Source organism: Protopterus annectens, chromosome 16.part0 (genome assembly GCF_019279795.1).
Source record: "Protopterus annectens isolate FY-2018-M chromosome 16.part0, PAN1.0, whole genome shotgun sequence".
In the NCBI taxonomy this organism is placed as follows: domain Eukaryota; kingdom Metazoa; phylum Chordata; order Ceratodontiformes; family Protopteridae; genus Protopterus; species Protopterus annectens.
This window is the reverse complement of record NC_056750.1, coordinates 609381138-609403656: the sequence shown is the minus strand read 5'-3', so window position 1 is coordinate 609403656 and position 22519 is coordinate 609381138. Positions and strand designations below refer to the sequence as shown.

General features: G+C 35.0%; 1 protein-coding gene across 2 annotated transcripts in view; it reads left to right on the top strand.

Annotated features, from left to right (window-relative positions):
• LOC122790307 (ficolin-2-like) overlaps positions 1–21547 on the top strand; it is a 272987-nt gene extending 251440 nt beyond the window's left edge. For both annotated transcript variants that reach the window (XM_044057825.1, XM_044057824.1), the window contains one exon: positions 20040–21547. In XM_044057825.1, the coding sequence (XP_043913760.1) occupies positions 20040–20278 (239 nt within the window). In that variant the 3' untranslated portion in view covers positions 20279–21547. The remainder of the gene's footprint in view (positions 1–20039) is intronic.
• Positions 21548–22519: the final 972 nt, after the last annotated feature.

Here is a 22519-nt window from a genome sequence, read left to right as displayed (position 1 = left end):
TTGGAGTTGGAATATATAATTATCAGGGGGTGCAGCCCCCCACGTGCGAGGTGCAGGGGCTTGCCCCCCTGCAAAACATGTGTAGGTCATCTCCAGATGTCAAGGTATGTTGGAAAATGTCCACTTCGACATCATCAACATTATTGTGTTCGTTGTTGTGTGGGAACAGTGTGTACATTTTTGTCCTTTCGGTTTGAGTAGGTCATTCCTCACAAACCTGGTTAGCAGAATTTTGATAGTAAACCATATATATTTATATCTATCTATATCTACACACACACACACACACACACACACATATATATATATATATATATATATATATATATATATATATATACACACATGGGTCTACTTTCTTTCACTGAGAACACACTTCACTGAAACTCATTTCATTGAAAACTCATCTCACTGAAAATCAGTTGCCTGAGCACAATTCACTGAAACCACCTTATTTAATAGCTGAGTAGCCATAAATAATGAATTGTAATATAATGAATTTTATTTCTTTTATTTATTTTTTGTGTTTTTTTAAATAAACCTGATTTTAGATTAGCTAGTTTTTAACAGTGTATCAAAGCAAATCACCAAGGCTGTCCTGTTTCATGCTGATTAAAGTCGATCTTTTTCTTCATATTTGGAGTTGTGTAGAATTACATGCAGCCATGTATCAGCCTTGGTGATTTGCTTTGATACATTTTCATACTTTTTGCACTGGGCTGTTAATTGCCAGGGTTTTCCTGCTGTTTGCTATTTACTTTTTAACAATACTGCAACAATATTCATTTTATGGTTTCATGGCTACTCATCTATTAAATAAGGTGGTTTACTTAGTGGGATGGTTAGAGTGTGAAATAACTGTATAGATAAACTTTAATATTTGATTAGTGCTGTTTGGCTATTGGATATATTAAACTGATGTGACTATAAAAGTAGTCATTAATCACATGAATGGGTTTGCATCTGACATTTTTTTATGAAAACACAAAAATTTGGGAGTGTTTATGTGTTTTTTTCTGCCTATGTGCTTTTCGTGTGTACAATAAAGCATCCTGCTTTGGATCAGTTTGGCTTGGTGCTTCTGTTTACTGGTGACATTTTACCAAGTTTTTTCTCCTTTTTGGCTTGATAACATCAAAGATTGATACAATACTAATTTCATGAACTTTAATTGTACTTTGACTTTGGAATGGGGTCCATTCCCGTCATAGTATTAGAAACTCCAAAGACTTGGAGAAATTAAAAAAAGGAAATATTGTAAGAATATTTTGGAGCAGTACTTTGGCATGTGGTTGATAGTCAATATGGACCCAACTTGTGGAGTGTGTGTAGAAGGAATTTTCATCAGGAAGCAAGAACTATGTGTATTTTTCTACCTCAAATGCTCCTTTTGTGTACAGTATGACAAAACAGTCATACAAAATATTGGTATATCATTACAACTGATATGTTGGGCACTGTTGTTAATTCTACTCCAAAAAAAATCCTATAGGAATAATAGACAGATATTTTCCAGAATATGTAGGTTACAGTGTTGCTTCTCAATGCAGAGGCTTTTCCATTTGTAGGTATAAGGAATTTTCTGTTAGGCACTTCATTAATCGCCATTACTGTAGGCCCATTCAGCAGGATGGGCACACAGGAGCAGAAGTATACTGTTTGTGCTATTTTTCTGACTTGCAGTATATTGGACAGATCACTAAACAAGTTAAAATATGTGCATAAGAACATATTTGAAACATTACAAATGCCATTGCTACTAACCCTGAGGCTATACATTTTAAAACAACTCATAATAGTAATCCAGAGAGTTAGAATATTTTATTATGTCTCACTGTTTTTATTTTGACCTATACTTACTTTTTTCTGAAAGCTTATAAAAACAAGCCTGGACTTTTGGACTGAACAGTGATCTCAGTATGAATTATTTCCACTACAGTGTGCCATTTGGTTGCTGTATTTGTGGTGCATGGGTTGCGACTCAGTTCTTTTTTTTTTGTTTTACTTAATATTGCCCAGTGGCTCAACTTCCTTTGCCCCAGAGATCCATTCTTCCATTGGTTGGCTAGAAACCAAGGAGATTCCAGCCCAATTGAGAGCCCTATAGTCTGCATGTTCCCTGGCTGGAGCTACAAATCAAACCATTTATTCCCCAGACAGGTGAAAGACAAATGGCAAGAGGCAGGTCAGTCTGCCAGACCCAGAAAGTTCCTTTCCCAGCCACTAAAGTAATTAATCCCTGGAGCAACCCTCTTGAATGCCACTGTGTGCTACAATCCAATGGAAACATGAGTGGACCCACATATCTTTCCCAGATAATGCTGTGCACTGTTGGGCAGTGTGTGTTCAGTAGATTCATTCACAGTGGGTATAACACTGAGTGCTCCTCATAGGTTTAAAACAAATTGTGAACCACAGCCACCTTCCTCCCACAAACATGGATGAGTCAGCAGAATCTGATCACTCTCATCCCCCCTCTTCCTCCTAGCACCCATGCTGCCAGTCAAACAAAGATTATCTGGGGCACATTTAGGCCTTCATTCTTCTGTACCAAAATGGTGGGACAAAGATTTAGACCAAATTATTGGTGTCAAGTCAAATAGAATAAAACATTTGCAGCTGTGTTGCCAAAGATGGATCTTGTTTTATTTTATGTTCATATGCTTTGTGAGTTTTCTAAATTAAAAATTGGTGAAACCCAGCTGATACTGGCTAATATTAAACAAGTCTGAGATACAATAATAGAGTCCCACTATTTCAAATGGGCAGCACAGTGGTGTAGCAGTTAGCATTGTTCCCTCACAGCAAAAGGTTCTCCAGTTTGATTATCGGCTGGGGTGCTTTCTGTGTGGAGTCTGCATGTCCTCCCACAGATTGCATGGGTTTCTGCCAGGTGCTTTGGCTTCCTCCCACATTCCAAAGACATGTAGGAAGGTGGATTGGACACTCTAACTTGGCTCTAGGTGTGAGTGTGTGTGTGTGTGTGTGTGTGTGTGTGTGTGTGTGTGTGTGTGTGTGTGTGTGTGTGTGTGTGTGTGTGTGTGTGTGTGATGCACCTACCAAGGAGGGTTGGGCCTTGGGATAATAACCTGAGCCTATAAAACTTATAACTGCTACAGCAACAACAAGCACTGAAAGGTGCTCATTACCTGATGTACCACATGGTGCATAAATGGGAAAGACAGAGATAGACTACTTCAAATGTTTGGTCTTTATAGATTAAAGAAGGTAAGCTATGTCAGACTGAGGTGATTAAATGCCTTCAGGTCTTGTTTACAAGTGAAAATGGATGGGATTTTGAATTTGACCAAAAGGTGGGTGCAGGAAAAAATGTGCAAGAGGTTCACTGAACTATGTTGGTGAAGCAAGAGCAGAGTCATAGGTCAGAGCTCTCAATATCTAGAGAAAGTCTTGCTTTTCAACTATGAAAGTGAACAGTAGCAGATTTAGTGTCTCTTGGGTTCTGGGCAGCTTTCAATCAATGAGCTTCCCTTACTTTTTTAAGACAATGATTAAATGTACCATTAGGTACTTATCTTGCAGGTTATTTTAAATTATATGCATTGTTTAATAAATCAAAATTCATTTGTGTTTGTTTTAAATTTGAGTAGTCTTGGACATTTTTTCCAGCAAGAAGTGAAACAGAATTTGCCAATCAATAACAGCAAACTCAAAAATTTCAGAACATTTCAGTCATAAAAGAACACTCAAAACTGCTATTGTTATAATCCATCAATGTCTTTCTCTATCAACCACAGTCATCTTGTTGACTGTGTATACTTTAGATGCCTGATTGTGTTAAAATGATAAAGTATTTCAACTTATTTTACAGAAATGCATACTATTGTAATCCAGATGGCTGGCTTGTATATCCATAAAGAAATTAAGCAATGTTTGGACTTCCAGGATGACTGCACATTGATCAACAGTTTAATTTCAGCTCTCCCAGTGTGAAAAAAAAACAAGAGATAAGGGCCAGTAACTCTGCCATTTTTAGTAAATTGAGTTACTGGCTAATAAGCACACTGCCTAGATGCTAGCAAAGAAGAAACCTAGAAAGTCTGAAAGAAAATCAGCTAGAAAATGTATAGAGAAGACACTGACTGGGAAAATCCTGTGGCTATTTAGCAAAAAGCAGTTCAAGCTCCAGCTTTGGTGCAAGACGTGACTTCCAGTAATCTTGAAAAAAAAATCAAATGTGCTCAGAGCTGATTAAAATAAACAGGACATTGTAGAAGGATATTAACTCAAATAAAACAAGAAAAACAAATGGAAGAAGCTTTAAACAGCTATTCGAATGAACTGATAAAAACTGCAAAAATCAGTGGTCGAAATTAAGAAAAGGCTGGCTGTGAGACTCCTCAACATATATATTACAAAGCTATAACAAAGTCGCTAGATTTGCAACTAATGCCAAATCTTCTTCACATCACTGCTCCTCCCTTCACTCTTCAACTGGCTTGAACTTCCCAATCAACTTAACCTCCTCCAACTCACCACAGCCTTCAAGCTGTTTCAAAACCCCTATAACTGCCCTGCTCTTTCTTACATTCTACTCCCCTATACCCCCCAGACCACTTAGATCTTCTCAACAAAACCTAATCACTGTTAATAAACCCCAGCGCCCTGCTGGCCAGCTTCTCTTATCCTTTACCCTTGCTAAAAAAATGGGATGCCCTGCCTTTGTCACTTAGGACTTGTACCAACCTAAATAACTTCAAAAACCAGCTTCATTCCTACCTTTTTCAAAACAGAATTTGCAACTGCACTCTTCTGCCTATAAACCCTAAGCTTTCTACTCCATTCGCCCCAGACTAACCTCCTCCTACTCTGCTTCTTATTCCTTTCTAAAGTATTACACTTAGTGTACAACATATTACAGTTAGTGAACAACATAGTAAAACATGTATTACTCATGTGATGCCTTTCATACCAAACTAAAAATTGAAATTGTTGTATTTCTTTCTGTTGTAACTACCTGTTTTTTTTTTTTTTAGTTATTCGGACTACCCATTAACTTTCCATGTTAATTGATTTCATTTTAGTAAACATAATATTTGAATTGCTGAAATTCCTTGTTTTGGAGCTTTTCTCCCTGGGCCTCCACTGAAAGTGGGCTACCAATGCCCAGTGGATCCCCCGGTAATCAAACTGAAATAAATAAATAATAAATAAATAAAGAAATAAAGAAGAGATGTTTTAAAAATAGTAGGGTTAGAGGATAGAGCACACTGGGAAAACCTCAGATTTTCTGCTGTCCCAGAGAAACTGGAATGAACAGGCTGTATTAAGTTTATGAAAATAACAAAAAAGCTACTGGATTAGTATGCCACAGCAGGATTTGTTAACTGAAAGGTCATATCATGTGTATGTTCCAAACCTTGCCATGAGAAAGCAACCCATACCCATATTAATAAAGATCCAGTCATATCAGCAGAAATAATTGATCCTGAAAGAACTGTGACAGAGGGCAAAGTATTAAAAAGTGGAGACAGTAGAGTGTTTGTGGACCAGATTATTCACTCTACACCAGGCAGAAGAGAAACAACTTGATCCAAGCAATCAGGGAATGTTGAGAGGCTGATGTGACATTCAAGCATCTATATTCAGCTGTCTTTAGAATATTTTTTCCTGGAGGATCAAAATGTTTTCTTTTTTTTGATGCAGAACAGGCTAAGGAGGAAATACAAAAGTTTGTCCAAAAAGAAAATGTGAGCCATCAAACAGAAGGGGACTCTGCTTCTCATTCTTCTGATGATAAAGCTCATAGAGGGACTTTGCCAGTGAAACCTTTTCCAGTGATCCAAAGTAAAATGCTTGACAAACAAAAACATGCACAGAAGTTGATTAGAATAATCAGGAGTACCTTAGACTTGAACTCGAGTATGTACTTGGGAAATAGAGATTAACAGGAAGAAGACTAACAATATTGAAATTAGTGAATACATGTGAGATTATAAAGCCTCAACCACATTTGTGAAATATAGATTTACACAAAAAAGTGAAAAGACTATTTTTGTTGCTTTTGTTAAAATTAAAATATACGCAACTTCATGTCATTAAAGTTTGGAAGGTTACTAAAACAAAAGGGGAAAAAGTAATAGTCAGTAAAACATTTTTTGTTCTTAACAGTATTTGTATAAAACATTTCATTGTATAAATTTCATGTTATATATTAAAGCATTTTCAGTTATTGGTGTATGTGATAAAGATAGTAAAGTAAACAAGTCCCTTTTTTCTTTTTTAGTTTTAAGACATGTAGGCATTACAGTGTAAAAAGAGAAGGAAGTACAGTCAAAAGCATGTTTAAGTTAATAGGCTGTAATTCTTGAGTTGTTGAAGTAGCTGATGTGATGTAAAAGTGCACAGATTATAATATATATAGAGCTGATATGTTTTCTATTACTTTCGCATTGGAGAATGGTTAAATTAAGGACCTTGGCTGAATCCAATCACAAGTGTTTAGTGTTAACAAATAAATAAGAGAACACTGAATGCATGAAAAGTTTTCCTTTGGCAAATAAATGTTTGGCATGTATTGAGAAGGCTGTACATTTGGTTCTTAAGTTTCCATGGAAACAAATTCACTACAAGGGCAGGCAATAAAACAGCACTTTTTAATGCTAAATGTTAATGTTTTCTGAAATCATGAAAGCTGTTTTACACATCTTTGAGGGGCATAAAGATAAGACAAGAACAGACAGGAACAAGTGTAAGTAGGAGCAGCACATGCTGTAGCATGCATCTTAGCATGGATAGTCTTAGTTTTAGGATAGTTAATGGCTGTGTGTGCAGCTGTTTATTTGATACAATTATTTATATTAGTAGGGTTAAACTTCATTATTTGAAGATGCACATAGTTTTACGTGTTTGTTTTAAGTTAATAGACTATGGGAGATTTTTAGGATGAGTTTGATTTTTGTTTCAGGGTTTTCATTAAAATAAAACGTTTTGTAAAATATCACTTAGGTTCAAATGCAGATGACAAGGAACAGCTGAATAAAATATCAGCCTGATGAATATTAGTGGGTACATGTAACCCAAGCATTGGAAATAGTCAATTAAAAATACTGCATATATAACAGATGGGAATAATAATTTCTTATCAAAATGGCTATACTTTCCATCTTTTTAATGTGAATTGACTCACAGGTATAGACAAAAAGGAAAGGTCATTGAATTATATTTAGGTCTAAAAACAAAACAGTGTAAGAAACTTCTCTGTGTGGAAAATTTTCATTCCATATATTTCTAGTTAATCACTGTATATTAATCAGATCAGACAATAGTAGTAGAAGTAGCGAACGTAAACTCGTCAAATCAAAACATAATAATAGAAAATATATAATTCTACAGCATTACTAAATATTCTAAAGTAATCCAAGCAAGACAGGCAGTCTGTTTCCAGTCAAAAATCCTTTATTAAGTACACAGACAAGCGATCCAAGTAAAACAAAAATAGAGTAATAATTTCCTCACAAGCTTTCTAAATATATATATACTTTTTATCAGGCATGGGAGTGGTTTATTGTGCTGTAAAATAAAGTGTTATTGGTACACATGTTAAATTCACATCCCTTCCCCCATCAGTGTGACATTCGAGCTTGTCCTGCCCTACCTAGTAGCTGTCATAATAATATATAGCCCTAATGTACTTTAATGGTACATCTTATTTAACCAAATTATTAAGTAGATTATTAAGTCTGTGATTTTATACAAGGCAATATACTACATGGCTGGAAATATATCAACCTTAGTTCATTTTGCGATCAAAAATTACATATAAATATGTACATATGTACTGTGTTAAAATGATAAAGTATTTCAACTTATTTTACAGAAATGCATACTATTGTAATCCAGATGGCTGGCTTGTATATCCATAAAGAAATTAAGCAATGTTTGGACTTCCAGGATGACTGCACATTGATCAACAGTTTAATTTCAGCTCTCCCAGTGTGAAAAAAAAACAAGAGATAAGGGCCAGTAACTCTGCCATTTTTAGTAAATTGAGTTACTGGCTAATAAGCACACTGCCTAGATGCTAGCAAAGAAGAAACCTAGAAAGTCTGAAAGAAAATCAGCTAGAAAAGGTATAGAGAAGACACTGACTGGGAAAATCCTGTGGCTATTTAGCAAAAAGCAGTTCAAGCTCCAGCTTTGGTGCAAGACGTGACTTCCAGTAATCTTGAAAAAAAAATCAAATGTGCTCAGAGCTGATTAAAATAAACAGGACATTGTAGAAGGATATTAACTCAAATAAAACAAGAAAAACAAATGGAAGAAGCTTTAAACAGCTATTCGAATGAACTGATAAAAACTGCAAAAATCAGAGGTCGAAATTAAGAAAAGGCTGGCTGTGAGACTCCTCAACATATATAACAAAGCTATAACAAAGTCGCTAGATTTGCAACTAACGCCAAATCTTCTTCACATCACTGCTCCTCCCTTCACTCTTCAACTGGCTTGAACTTCCCAATCAACTTAACCTCCTCCAACTCACCACAGCCTTCAAGCTGTTTCAAAACCCCTCTAACTGCCCTGCTCTTTCTTACATTCTACTCCCCTATACCCCCCCAGACCACTTAGATCTTCTCAACAAAACCTAATCACTGTTAATAAACCCCAGCGCCCTGCTGGCCAGCTTCTCTTATCCTTTACCCTTGCTAAAAAAATGGGATGCCCTGCCTTTGTCACTTAGGACTTGTACCAACCTAAATAACTTCAAAAACCAGCTTCATTCCTACCTTTTTCAAAACAGAATTTGCAACTGCACTCTTCTGCCTATAAACCCTAAGCTTTCTACTCCATTCGCCCCAGACTAACCTCCTCCTACTCTGCTTCTTATTCCTTTCTAAAGTATTACATTTAGTGTACAACATATTACAGTTAGTGAACAACATAGTAAAACATGTATTACTCATGTGATGCCTTTCGTACCAAACTAAAAATTGAAATTGTTGTATTTCTTTCTGTTGTAACTACCTGTTTTTTTTTTTTTTAGTTATTCGGACTACCCATTAACTTTCCATGTTAATTGATTTCATTTTAGTAAACATAATATTTGAATTGCTGAAATTCCTTGTTTTGGAGCTTTTCTCCCTGGGCCTCCACTGAAAGTGGGCTACCAATGCCCAGTGGACCCCCCGGTAATCAAACTGAAATAAATAAATAATAAATAAATAAATAAATAAAGAAGAGATGTTTTAAAAATAGTAGGGTTAGAGGATAGAGCACACTGGGAAAACCTCAGATTTTCTGCTGTCCCAGAGAAACTGGAATGAACAGGCTGTATTAAGTTTATGAAAACACAAAAATGCTACTGGATTAGTATGCCACAGCAGGATTTGTTAACTGAAAGGTCATATCATGTGTATGTTCCAAACCTTGCCATGAGAAAGCAACCCATACCCATATTAATAAAGATCCAGTCATATCAGCAGAAATAATTGATCCTGAAAGAACTGTGACAGAGGGCAAAGTATTAAAAAGTGGAGACAGTAGAGTGTTTGTGGACCAGATTATTCACTCTACACCAGGCAGAAGAGAAACAACTTGATCCAAGCAATCAGGGAATGTTGAGAGGCTGATGTGACATTCAAGCATCTATATTCAGCTGTCTTTAGAATATTTTTGCCTGGAGGAGCAAAATGCTTTCTTTTTTTTGATGCAGAACAGGCTAAGGAGGAAATACAAAAGTTTGTCCAAAAGAAAATGTGAGCCATCAAACAGAAGGGGACTCTGCTTCTCATTCTTCTGATGATAAAGCTCATAGAGGGACTTTGCCAGTGAAACCTTTTCCAGTGATCCAAAGTAAAATGCTTGACAAACAAAAACATGCACAGAAGTTGATTAGAATAATCAGGAGTACCTTAGACTTGAACTCGAGTATGTACTTGGGAAATAGAGATTAACAGGAAGAAGACTAACAATATTGAAATTAGTGAATACATGTGAGATTATAAAGCCTCAACCACATTTGTGAAATATAGATTTACACAAAAAAGTGAAAAGACTATTTTTGTTGCTTTTGTTAAAATTAAAATATACGCAACTTCATGTCATTAAAGTTTGGAAGGTTACTAAAACAAAAGGGGAAAAAGTAATAGTCAGTAAAACATTTTTTGTTCTTAACAGTATTTGTATAAAACATTTCATTGTATAAATTTCATGTTATATATTAAAGCATTTTCAGTTATTGGTGTATGTGATAAAGATAGTAAAGTAAACAAGTCCCTTTTTTCTTTTTTAGTTTTAAGACATGTAGGCATTACAGTGTAAAAAGAGAAGGAAGTACAGTCAAAAGCATGTTTAAGTTAATAGGCTGTAATTCTTGAGTTGTTGAAGTAGCTGATGTGATGTAAAAGTGCACAGATTATAATATATATAGAGCTGATATGTTTTCTATTACTTTCGCATTGGAGAATGGTTAAATTAAGGACCTTGGCTGAATCCAATCACAAGTGTTTAGTGTAAGCAAATAAATAAGAGAACACTGAATGCATGAAAAGTTTTCCTTTGGCAAATAAATGTTTGGCATGTATTGAGAAGGCTGTACATTTGGTTCTTAAGTTTCCATGGAAACAAATTCACTACAAGGGCAGGCAATAAAACAGCACTTTTTAATGCTAAATGTTAATGTTTTCTGAAATCATGAAAGCTGTTTTACACATCTTTGAGGGGCATAAAGATAAGACAAGAACAGACAGGAACAAGTGTAAGTAGGAGCAGCACATGCTGTAGCATGCATCTTAGCATGGATAGTCTTAGTTTTAGGATAGTTAATGGCTGTGTGTGCAGCTGCTTATTTGATACAATTATTTGTATTAGTAGGGTTAAACTTCATTATTTGAAGATGCACATAGCTTTACGTGTTTGTTTTAAGTTAATAGACTATGGGAGATTTTTAGGATGAGTTTGATTTTTGTTTCAGGGTTTTCATTAAAATAAAACGTTTTGTAAAATATCACTTAGGTTCAAATGCAGATGACAAGGAACAGCTGAATAAAATATCAGCCTGATGAATATTAGTGGGTACATGTAACCCAAGCATTGGAAATAGTCAATTAAAAATACTGCATATATAACAGATGGGAATAATAATTTCTTATCAAAATGGCTATACTTTCCATCTTTTTAATGTGAATTGACTCACAGGTATAGACAAAAAGGAAAGGTCATTGAATTATATTTAGGTCTAAAAACAAAACAGTGTAAGAAACTTCTCTGTGTGGAAAATTTTCATTCCATATATTTCTAGTTAATCACTGTATATTAATCAGATCAGACAATAGTAGTAGAAGTAGCGAACGTAAACTCGTCAAATCAAAACATAATAATAGAAAATATATAATTCTACAGCATTACTAAATATTCTAAAGTAATCCAAGCAAGACAGGCAGTCTGTTTCCAGTCAAAAATCCTTTATTAAGTACACAGACAAGCGATCCAAGTAAAACAAAAATAGAGTAATAATTTCCTCACAAGCTTTCTAAATATATATATACTTTTATCAGGCATGGGAGTGGTTTATTGTGCTGTAAAACAAAGTGTTATTGGTACACATGTTAAATTCACATCCCTTCCCCCATCAGTGTGACATTCGAGCTGGTCCTGCCCTACCTAGTAGCTGTCATAATAATATATAGCCCTAATGTACTTTAATGGTACATCTTATTTAACCAAATTATTAAGTAGATTATTAAGTCTGTGATTTTATACAAGGCAATATACTACATGGCTGGAAATATATCAACCTTAGTTCATTTTGCGATCAAAAATTACATATAAATATGTACATATACATTTTGCATGTAAAAATCAGTTTCTATTTTCATAACCTATTGTTAACAAAGATCGCTTTCATCCTTCTAGACTTCTTCAGGTCTGTGTACAATAATCCTAAAAACCTATATAATTGTATAATTAGTTAGTATTGTTATTACCATCACCAACAATAACAATAACAGAATCACCACTGATCTATTCAGAAAACCAATGAGGGTTAACTTATTACCCCACAGTAAAAGTCTACCTCCTACAAAAAACAAGTATAATGTAGTGAAATCCAAGGCTATAGATTAGCTCAAATTACCACAGAGATGGAACCATTTTTGAGAAACCTGAACAACTTAGAGAATGATTTTCTAGTGAGAGGCAATGAAAGTCAGATGTTAAAAGAACATCCTGGAACCCATTATAGAACTGAAAAGGACTGAAGCACCTTCACACAACCTCCCCAGTAGAAAAATGTTAAGTAATCCCACAGAGAATAACAAATGCAAAAATAGCTGCATCCTGATATACACTTTGGATTATCACAGAATCAAAAATATTATTAAAGAAAAATGGGACATTGTCACAGGAAACCCTTTTCTGATTAACATCTTAGGTGAAGCCCCATCATTTGTTTATAGGAAGGCCAGGAATATTAGAAGTTTTGTTGAATTTAAACCTAGACCATGTGAGAAAAGCACTAAAAGATGTGAAACTAATTGTACATTTTGTATATTTATACAGAAGGTGATAGTTTTTATTACCCTTATTTAAAGAAGATCATTAAAACCAGTGCAGGGGGTGACTGTAACACTAAAAAAGTAATTTACAGGGCACAGTGCAATGAATGTGATGCATTCTATGTGGGCAAGACTGTAAATAAACTCAAGTGAAGGATTTCATGTCATCTTTCATAAATCCATTCTGGATGTAAAAATAATGCACTAGCCAAACACCTTTCTCTTCATAAAAGACACAGGTTTTAAGTTCCAGATCCTGGATCGCATAGACATGGGTGATCTTGAAGGAGACATCCCGAATATTCTTGAGAAACATGAACTCATGTGGCAATTAAAGTTGAACTCTTTTAGAAAGCCTGGACTAAACTACTACTGTTCAATTAAAAGTGCACTGGAACTTAGAAAATTGCCACATTGTTTACATGACTAATTGTATTTTATTTTTTTCTACAAATTGGTTTTAAATACCATTTGAAATCATTTGAAATTTAAGTGTATATTTTGTTTGCATCATCATACATATATATATTTTTTTATTTTTATTTTTTTCTGGTTCTTTTTTCCACTTTCTTCAAAATGATGGTAATAACAATACTAACTAATTATACAATTATATAGGTTTTTAGGATTCTTGTACACAGACCTGAAGAAGTCTAGAAGGATGAAAGCGATCTTTGTTAACAATAGGTTATGAAAATAGAAACTGATTTTTACATGCAAAATGTATATGTATATATTTATATGTAATTTTTGATCACAAAATGAACTAAGGTTGATATATTTCCAGCCATGTAGTATATTGCCTTGTATAAAATCACAGACTTAAAAATCTACTTACTAATTTGGTTAAATAAGATGTACCATTAAAGTACATTAGGGCTATATATTATTATGACAGCTACTAGGTAGGGCAGGACCAGCTCGAATGTCACACTGATGGGGGAAGGGATGTGAATTTAACATGTGTACCAATAACACTTTGTTTTACAGCACAATAAATCACTCCCATGCCTGATAAAAAGTATATATATATATTTAGAAAGCTTGTGAGGAAATTATTACTCTATTTTTGTTTTACTTGGATCGCTTGTCTGTGTACTTAATAAAGGATTTTCGACTGGAAACAGACTGCCTGCCTTGCTTGGATTACTTTCGAATATTTAGTAATGCTGTAGAATTATATATTTTCTATTATTACGTTTTGACTTGACGAGTTTACGTTCCCTACTTCTACTACTTTTGTCTGATCTGATTAATATACAGTGATTAACTAGAAATATATGGAATGAAAATCTTCCACACAGAGAAGTTTCTTACACTGTTTTGTTTTTAGACCCACTACACTTTAATGGGTTGTTTTGAGACTTCAGGGATACCATGGAGATTACTTGTGAATTATATTTAGGAATGCAGAGTACAAATAGCAATGTTACAGGAGACACATTTGGAAATGAGTGAACATGTGAATTTGAAAATAAAGGATTTCCGAATGTATATTCAACAACATATCAGGGACAAAGGAAAAGGGGAGTACTTATACTAACTGCTAGAGAACTCCAATAGTGATTGAAGAGGGAAAAAAAGATAATAATGGTAGATTTATGTCAGTAAGGGGCCACTGGCAAGAGAGAAGGATTATGCTGGCATGTATTTGCATTCCAACTAAAACTGCTGTTAAGGAGTTTAAGAAAAATTTGGGAGAAATAATTAACTTTCTGCAGTGAATATTACTTATAGGTGGTGACTATAATTTGATTTGCAGCAGCGATGATATGTCTGGGGACCAAGAAGGGACAATTTAACAAAAGAGGGAAGACTTCTGAAGTAATTTATGAAAATACTTGATATGGAAGATGTGAATTCAGTTGTAGGAACTCATAGAGAATTTACATAATAGTCCCCAAATTACAATAACTGGGCTAGACTATAGAGAAATTATATTTCATAGGAACATGTGCATTTACACACCTCCAATAACTGTTTCACAATGCACCAATAACAACTAAAATAAAAAAGCAGGGTAATGAAGTAAAAAATGAGATACTGGTGCTTCCCTTCCCCACTTGTTAAAAAGAGAGGGATTTATGGAATGGGTAGTAGAAACTATTTGAAAGTTATTAGGGAAGATAGAAATGTATTTAGAATTTACAACTACTGAACGGGATACAACAAAAGTTGAGTTTAAAAATAGGATAGAAATAAAAGAAAAAGAGACGTGGTTAAGAAGTAACAGAAGTTTAGAGGGGCACCCAATGGTTGAAGTGTAAGAATAAGGAGAATCTTAAAGAACAAGAAGAGGCACAACTGTGGAGTGCAAGAGAAAAAGGGAAATATCTGGAAATGTACACGTGTTTAGAAAGATTGCTGTTAAGCAACTCTTTTTGATAGTGACTCCAGAACACAAAAAATTTTACCATAATGACTTAGGCAACAGAGTAGAAAGTGTTGTTGGCAAACTTATTGTGCCTATAACAAGAAAAATAACCAGAGATCCTCTAGAAGTATTGGAGCTATTTCAGAAATGTAATGAAAATGTGTATAAAGCAGAGAAATATGGAAATCAACAAAGAACAGAGATGGAAATATTTATTGAAGACTTAAGTATGCCACGGTTAGAGACAGGTAAGGCTCATCTATAAATAGTTAAGATAGGAGGAGGTGAGATAAAAATGATGATGTACAGTTAATCTGCAGGAAAGTCTTCAGGAATAGATGGTATTCCTGTGGAAGTTTGGAAACTAGGGAGGAAGAAAGTGATAAAGATCTGGAAGGCTTTATTTAACAGTATTTTAAAAGATGGGAAAGCACCAACATTCTGAAACAAAGCTGTGGTGGCTGAAATATCTAAAGATGGTAAAGACCCATCAGACCAAGCTTCATATAGGCCCATTTCAATTTTAAACCCTGATTATAAAGTGTTTATGTCTATAATAGCTAATACAATGGCAAATGTGTTGAAACATTGATAGATATGGCTCAGTGTGGTTTTGTGGAGGGGAGGCAAACATTTGACTTTAATAGAACAATGATGATCCAGAGGGAAGCAGAATGTAAGAAAATACTGTTGTTGGTGGTGGGACTTGAGACAAAGAAAGCATTTGACAGAGTAAGCTTGGATTTTATGAGTAGGCTAAAGGAAACATTTGCATTCCCTGATACAATAATATGGCTAATTAGGAGGATGTGTGAGGGATCTGAGGCAACAATTAAAGTGGGGGGGTTCCTCTCTGACAATTTGTGGCTAAACAGAGGAATCAGGCAGGGGTGTCCTCTTTCTCCTTTGTTATTTGGTTTATATTTACAGTCATTGGCAAAGAAAATAAGGGACTCAGAAATTGAAGTATTTATATGATAATCAACAAAGTTGGCTTTATTTGCAGACTATATTACTTTGTAACTGGTGAAAGCAGAAAATGACATTTCAGTGTTGTGGAACATCTTGAGACAGTTTCAGATGTTTTTAGGATATAAAATTAATGAAGGCATAAATCAAATTCTAGAGCTGTAAACTATGTATATGCACACACATTGGTGCAGTAATACTCATACTGATAAAATTAAGTATTTAGGAGTATGGATCAAAAGGATTCTGTTATGGCAGATAAGTATATATGGGAATATACTAAATAAAAGATAATACAAAAACTGGCAAACTGAAAGCTCTGTTTTGAGGTTATGGATAACAAGCTACAAGCAATGAAAATATTTTTAGTTCCTTTAGTTTTATATACAGCTTAGACTTATTTTTATCAACCAGAGAAGTATTGGATAATAGTTAATAAAGAGTTGAAGGAATTTATCTGAGAGGGTGAGAGGGCAAGGGTCAGTGGAATAAGTTGATCCTTCTGACAGAACAAGTTGGTTTAAGATTACCTGATTTGAAGGGATATTTTAGAGCTGCACAGTTAAGACTTGTATACATAACATAAGCAGAAAGTTATACATTAAAGTGGAAAGGGATGATGAAATTGGTGGGGCAAATTCAAGAAGTAAGGAGAGAGTAGGGTTTTGGATTCACATCCTTAAGGAGAGTAACAACAGTCATAGAGAATATTATATTCATAAAGTAGCAGAAAGTATTCTAAATACTAAGCCAACACAAGAATGATGAAAGGACATTTTGATGATAGGGATGGATGCAATTAGGGGCACAGAGAATAGAGAAGAGGAGTCTGGAATAGACTGCCTTCCCTTTCAAGGATAGAATATAGACAAAGACAAAGGGATAGAGGAATCCTAGATAAAAGACCTACTGTGGTAGAGTACTTAGTTAACGCTGGAGCATAAGCAGCTACTTAACTAGAGATAATTAGTATGGCATATAAAATATTGAATAATAACTGTAGGAATCCATCAGAAGTGGTTAGAAAATAATGGGAAGAGAGACTGCTTAAGCAATTTATAAGGAACAAATGGGAGAATGTGTATGGCTCCCAAGCATGCAACATAGTGTAAAGGATTTAGGAGTTTTGCATGGAAGTATATGCACAGGTATTTTTATACGCCAAGCAAACTCCAAAGAATTTTTCCTCAGGTAGATGTCAAATTTTGGAGTCATGATGGGAAAGAACGAGGTAACTGGGAATGTATGTTTTAGGACTGCAATGAGTTGGTAGACTTCAAAAATTCCCTACAGAGTACTCTGTCAGAAATATTGAGTGAGCATATGAGTGTAACTAAGGAAATTATTTTTGAGATGGGATACAATAATTTATGTGCCTAGACATAGTAAGGCCTTAAGATTAATTCTTGTGGCTGCCAAAAAACAAAGTCCAAACCCACTGTATTTGAAATATTAAATACTGTAGCAGAGATAAAAGAACTGTTAAGTTTATTTACGTCTTTCAGCTTTTCCCAGTTAGGGGTCGCCACAGCAGAACGCTGGTCCGCTCATGATTGGCAGTGGATTTTTATGGTGCCGGGTTGCCAGCCCGACGCCCAATCTTCAACAAAGGCAGGCCCATTCATGCTTGCACCTACCTGCATGTCTTTAGCGTCACTCGACTGTGGGGAGAACATGCAGACTCCACACAGAAGGCACTCCAGCTGAGAATCGAACAGGAGAATCTCTTGCTGTGAGGCGACAATGCTAACCGCTGCACCACCGCGGTATAGATAAAAGAACTGTAAGTTGGGTCTTTAAAAAGGGTAGAAGCAATTTACATAGGAACAATGGAAATTATGAGGACAATACATGCAGAATAATGAAATAAAAATAAAAAAATCCCAACACAAATGTGGTTTCACAGATTTAATAGCACAATTTTTTTTTTTTTTAATTTTTGAGATGATGTCATTCAATGTGGATTGGTCAGCAGTTAGGGAATGGGGTATTTAAATGTTGTTTGCACTAACTAACATTACTCTGATGAAGCCATAGTTATGGTGAAAGCGCTCAGTCATTGGGTTCTTTGTGTTTTGTGTATTAAATCGGTGAAACCACGTTTGTGTTGGGACTTTTTTATTTCATTGTTTTTTGTTTCGTTGGAAGACTTGGTGTTTTTGTGACATGCAGAATAATGTTTTAGAGGAGGTGTGAAATTTAGGGGAAGGCAGGAATTGAGCAATTTATGTAATATTGGGTTGATGATAGTTATGAAAAAAAAATACATGCAATGTATAATATTTGTAACTAGGAAAACATTAACATGGTCTGTTTTCTTCTATATAACTGTACGCTTGCCTATGTATTAAGTGATAATTCAATAAAGGTGTTAAAAAGAAATTAAACAAAGTTTGCTAACCGATAATAGCAAAATTGACCATTTAAAATAATTTCTACCATAAAAGACCACTCAAATTACCATTGCTGTAATCCATCAGTGCCTGTAGCTGTTAACTGCAGACATTTAATTGACTGTGTATACCTCAGATTACGGATTGGGGTAAAATAGCCATAACAGAGTACTCCAATATATTTTGTACAACTGCATACTAGTCTTGCAAAAACAGAATAATGGCATTTAACGGGATCCTGAAAGCAGTTTTGTCATTTTTATCCACAGAAAACCTCTTACCCACTAACTATATTCATAATATGTCTAACTAATGCACAGATACATAAACAGTACTTACTATGGTCACAGAAATGCATTTCAGATTTATTTCACACAGAAACACAGTAGCCACAGTAACATATTCCAGCTTACTGCAGACAAATGCGCAAGCTCACACACAAACACACACACACTAGTTCTGTAAATCCAAATAAGGACCATTTAAACTGAGCAAATGACAACAATGTGGGTTACTGTCATCCAGAGAAATCTCCCAGTCCAACCCTGCAATTGACTGTGTGCACTTCAGTTGGCTGATTGTGATAAAAGACATGTGACAACAATATGCTTTAATTATGTTTCATAAAAGTGTAGCCAAGGTAAAGTATTTCTACTTGATTCATGCAAGTCATACTAGTCCTGCAAAGCAAGCCCAAAATAATGATCAAACAGCATTAGTCATTTTGATCTATTGGCAACACTGTACCCAGGAATTACAGCTACTTTGTTTCTTGTGTATATTTCACATGACCAAGTCTGATTGTAATAATAATAATAATAATAATAATAATAATAATAATAATAATAATAATAATTAAATAAAATAAGGAGTCAAGTAATGTATTTCAGTTCCATTTCTCCTAAACAAAGAGTCACTGGCCAACCACTGCAAAACATTCCTCTTCTTGCAAAGCCATCCACAGTTCATATCTTGGTTCCTGTCAGGATAAAAATATTTCATGGTGCCACTATTTGCTGGTGTTGTATTGTACCATGGCCATTCATGTCATTCTACAGTTTAATTTTCATTGGGTTTTAGCTCCTTGAAGGAGCATAACACCTGCAAATTGATTGGCCAAGCTTGCATCATCTCCCTCCTTTGGGTATCAGAGTTCTGATTGCTTTAGAATGGAACACTGCATGCTATTTATTTTTTATAATAAAGAAGAAAAGAAAAGCTGGTGTCAGGCTTCTTTACTTAAAAAAGTAAGATAACATTGGAAAAGTATTACTGACCTACTCATAGTATCACTGTTCCACATGGACAAATAGTAGCCACCAAATTATACAACTGTAAATACTCATGGTGGCAATTAAAATCTTAAAAATATGAGTTTCTGTCTTAAGTAGGTATTGTTTCAGTATTGTATGTTGTAATTCAAAAGGAGCTTTATTATGTCAATCTGCTTACACTGTGTGTGTAAACTGCTTTATAATTACTTGTTTAAATGCTTAAGTAACTGCACATACCTATACTTTTATATTTGGCACCTTTGGTTGTATTTCCTGTGCAGGGCCTGGAAATGGTCAGTTAAGACTAGTGCCCTGCCCCTGTCAATGAATGAATAAATGAATAAGTAAACTAATGCAGCTGTATATAGACTGAACTGATTCTGTTTTTGAGGCAGTACCATGGTGCTGTAAAATACTGTTTGTTGTTTTGGCAGTTCTGAGTAAAACATAGTCTAGTGATATATCCAGATATGACAGTACTGCATGAAAATGATTGTTTGCTGTTCTTTCACAGGTGATTCACTGTCATATCATTCTAACAAGCCATTTTCTACCAAGGATCAAACTAACAGTCGCAATACAGCATGTGCTGCATCATATAAGGGAGGATGGTGGTATGAAGATTGTTATAACTCCAATCTAAATGGGAAATATTTAGCAGGAAAAGACAATACAGAAGGTGTTGCCTGGACAGGAGTAAAAGGCAATTACTATTCCTTCAAAGTGACAGAAATGAAATTTCGATCTATCTAATGGATGACATTTTGCACACGTCTCATTTTAGAAATGGTGATTAAAATGACAAATTCTGATATTCTCAGTTTAGTCGCTGTTGTAGCTTGACTGTTTCTGTATTAACTGCATTTGTAGAGATGGACACCAATTACTGATAAGTATGCTTGTTCACTTCTTCTGCTCTACACATTAAGTCAGTAAACTAGCACTCGTCCAGAAAATTCCATAAACCATCAATAATTACAGAAATCTGATTTGCTTCTTTAAGTTTTGAAGTATCTTCTCAATCATCAAATGCATGGCTTTAAATTGTGAATGTTTTTTGAATACTTATGCCTTGTCATACTAACTGTGTAATGCATTTATTGCTATGCCTTCCATTGCTTACAATCACTGAAAAGTGACCTATTTCAATTGTTTAGTCTGACTGTTAATGGTTAGAGCCTGGGCATTGACTTTAAGAGCCACTACAGCACTTAAGAACCTTTCCCTCTTAGAAACTAGATCCAACTTTCTACTTGATTCCCTGCTTTTTGGGCTACTCCATCAAGTCAACCCCATCTCCTCTGTCATTGAAATTCATTGCAATCAGTCCAATAAACAGCCACATAAGCCAATCAGTTGGTGGAACTTCACTCCAAATTCCTGTCATAAAATTGCATTATGCAAATCACATCTTCTCAGACTTATCCCTAAAATGTGTCAATCTTTCCATTATGATATCACCTACCACACAATCTAGCCTAAGTTCAGGTCAGAATCCAATATGCTCCTGATTGGTCAACACAAATGCAAATGCCAGGAACTGAAGACATTATATAAAATTTCCCCCTACTAGTTAAAACCTCTCTCTGTCTGATTATTTCCTTTGCCATACTGTTTCGGTTAAGTCTGTACCTTACTAACTATTTATGTTGTTGTCAGTTCACAGGCACTATTTCTCATCCTGAAGTGCTTTGTAAAGACATCAGTAACATCATCCTGTAAAAACCCATTGGAACATGTAACTATCAGTCTATCTCTATTCTCATCTTCTTTGTACATCTTTTACATTTCTTTTGCATTCATACCTATGTGTTATTAGTCACATAGCTGTTGTACTATGCTTCTATTAATATGTGCTGTTTATTGCTTTTGTTGTAACATTTGTTCTATTGTGCTTCTGTTGATATTTGCTGTTGGCTGCTTTTCATCGTTACCCGGGATGCACCTGCAGTTAATCATTCTGTTATCAGCGTTCTGGCCCAGTAACCAAATATAAATAAAATAAAAATAAGTAAATTATCAGTGATTACAAATATTGTATACTGAAGAGCAAAATATATATTTTTCCTTGTTTGTTTGACTATAATATTGAATCTATCACCTTGCTGACTTTGTATCTCAAAAACTTAAGAATAACTGTCAGATTACTGGGGTTTGCATTTTGGCACCTGCATTTTATTTATGACAAGATAGTAGTTATTTTCACATAAGGTAACATTGTAGTAGGAACAATAGTAACCATTAGCTTAAACGTTCAGTAAGGCCTTGATGTTCAGACAATTTTAGCAGAATGACGAAACTTTGTTCACTGCTGCTGCTCTTCAGAAGTTTGTGGCAGAACCTTAGACTGACATCACAAAACATTTTTTTTCTCTCTATCTTCATTTAGCTAAACAACAGCTTATATAGTGTGCTAAGTGCACACAACATCCATACATTCTAAACCAAGATCTAATTATTTTGGTAGACCCTGTCTTTTTTTATAACACATCAATTCACATTGATCTGATCATTATTGTAAATTCACATTTTCTATTAAGCAAAACACAAGTCTCACAAAGACTGATTATTAAGACAAACAAATTACAAAGTGTAAATTCTTGTTTTCCTTATACCTCATATTGTGATTTCTTTTCATCTTGTGTCACAGCAGTCTCTTGAGCTGTTGTCTTCTCTGCTGAATGGAAACTGACTATAATGTAACACGCAGCACTGACTTTTATAGTGGGGCATGACCTGGTCTTCTAAAGCTTTTAGCTCACACATTCACAAGCAGTCATTAGTCTCTTAGTCTCACACACACACACACACACACACACACACACACACACACACACACACACACACACACGCACACACACACACACACACACACACACACACACACACACACACACACACACACACGTGAATAGAAGGCAATCTGTCTGAAGAATATTTCAAGCCTGACCAAAAAACCCATTCAAAATTTCCCTTTAGACTCAAAGAGGGCAG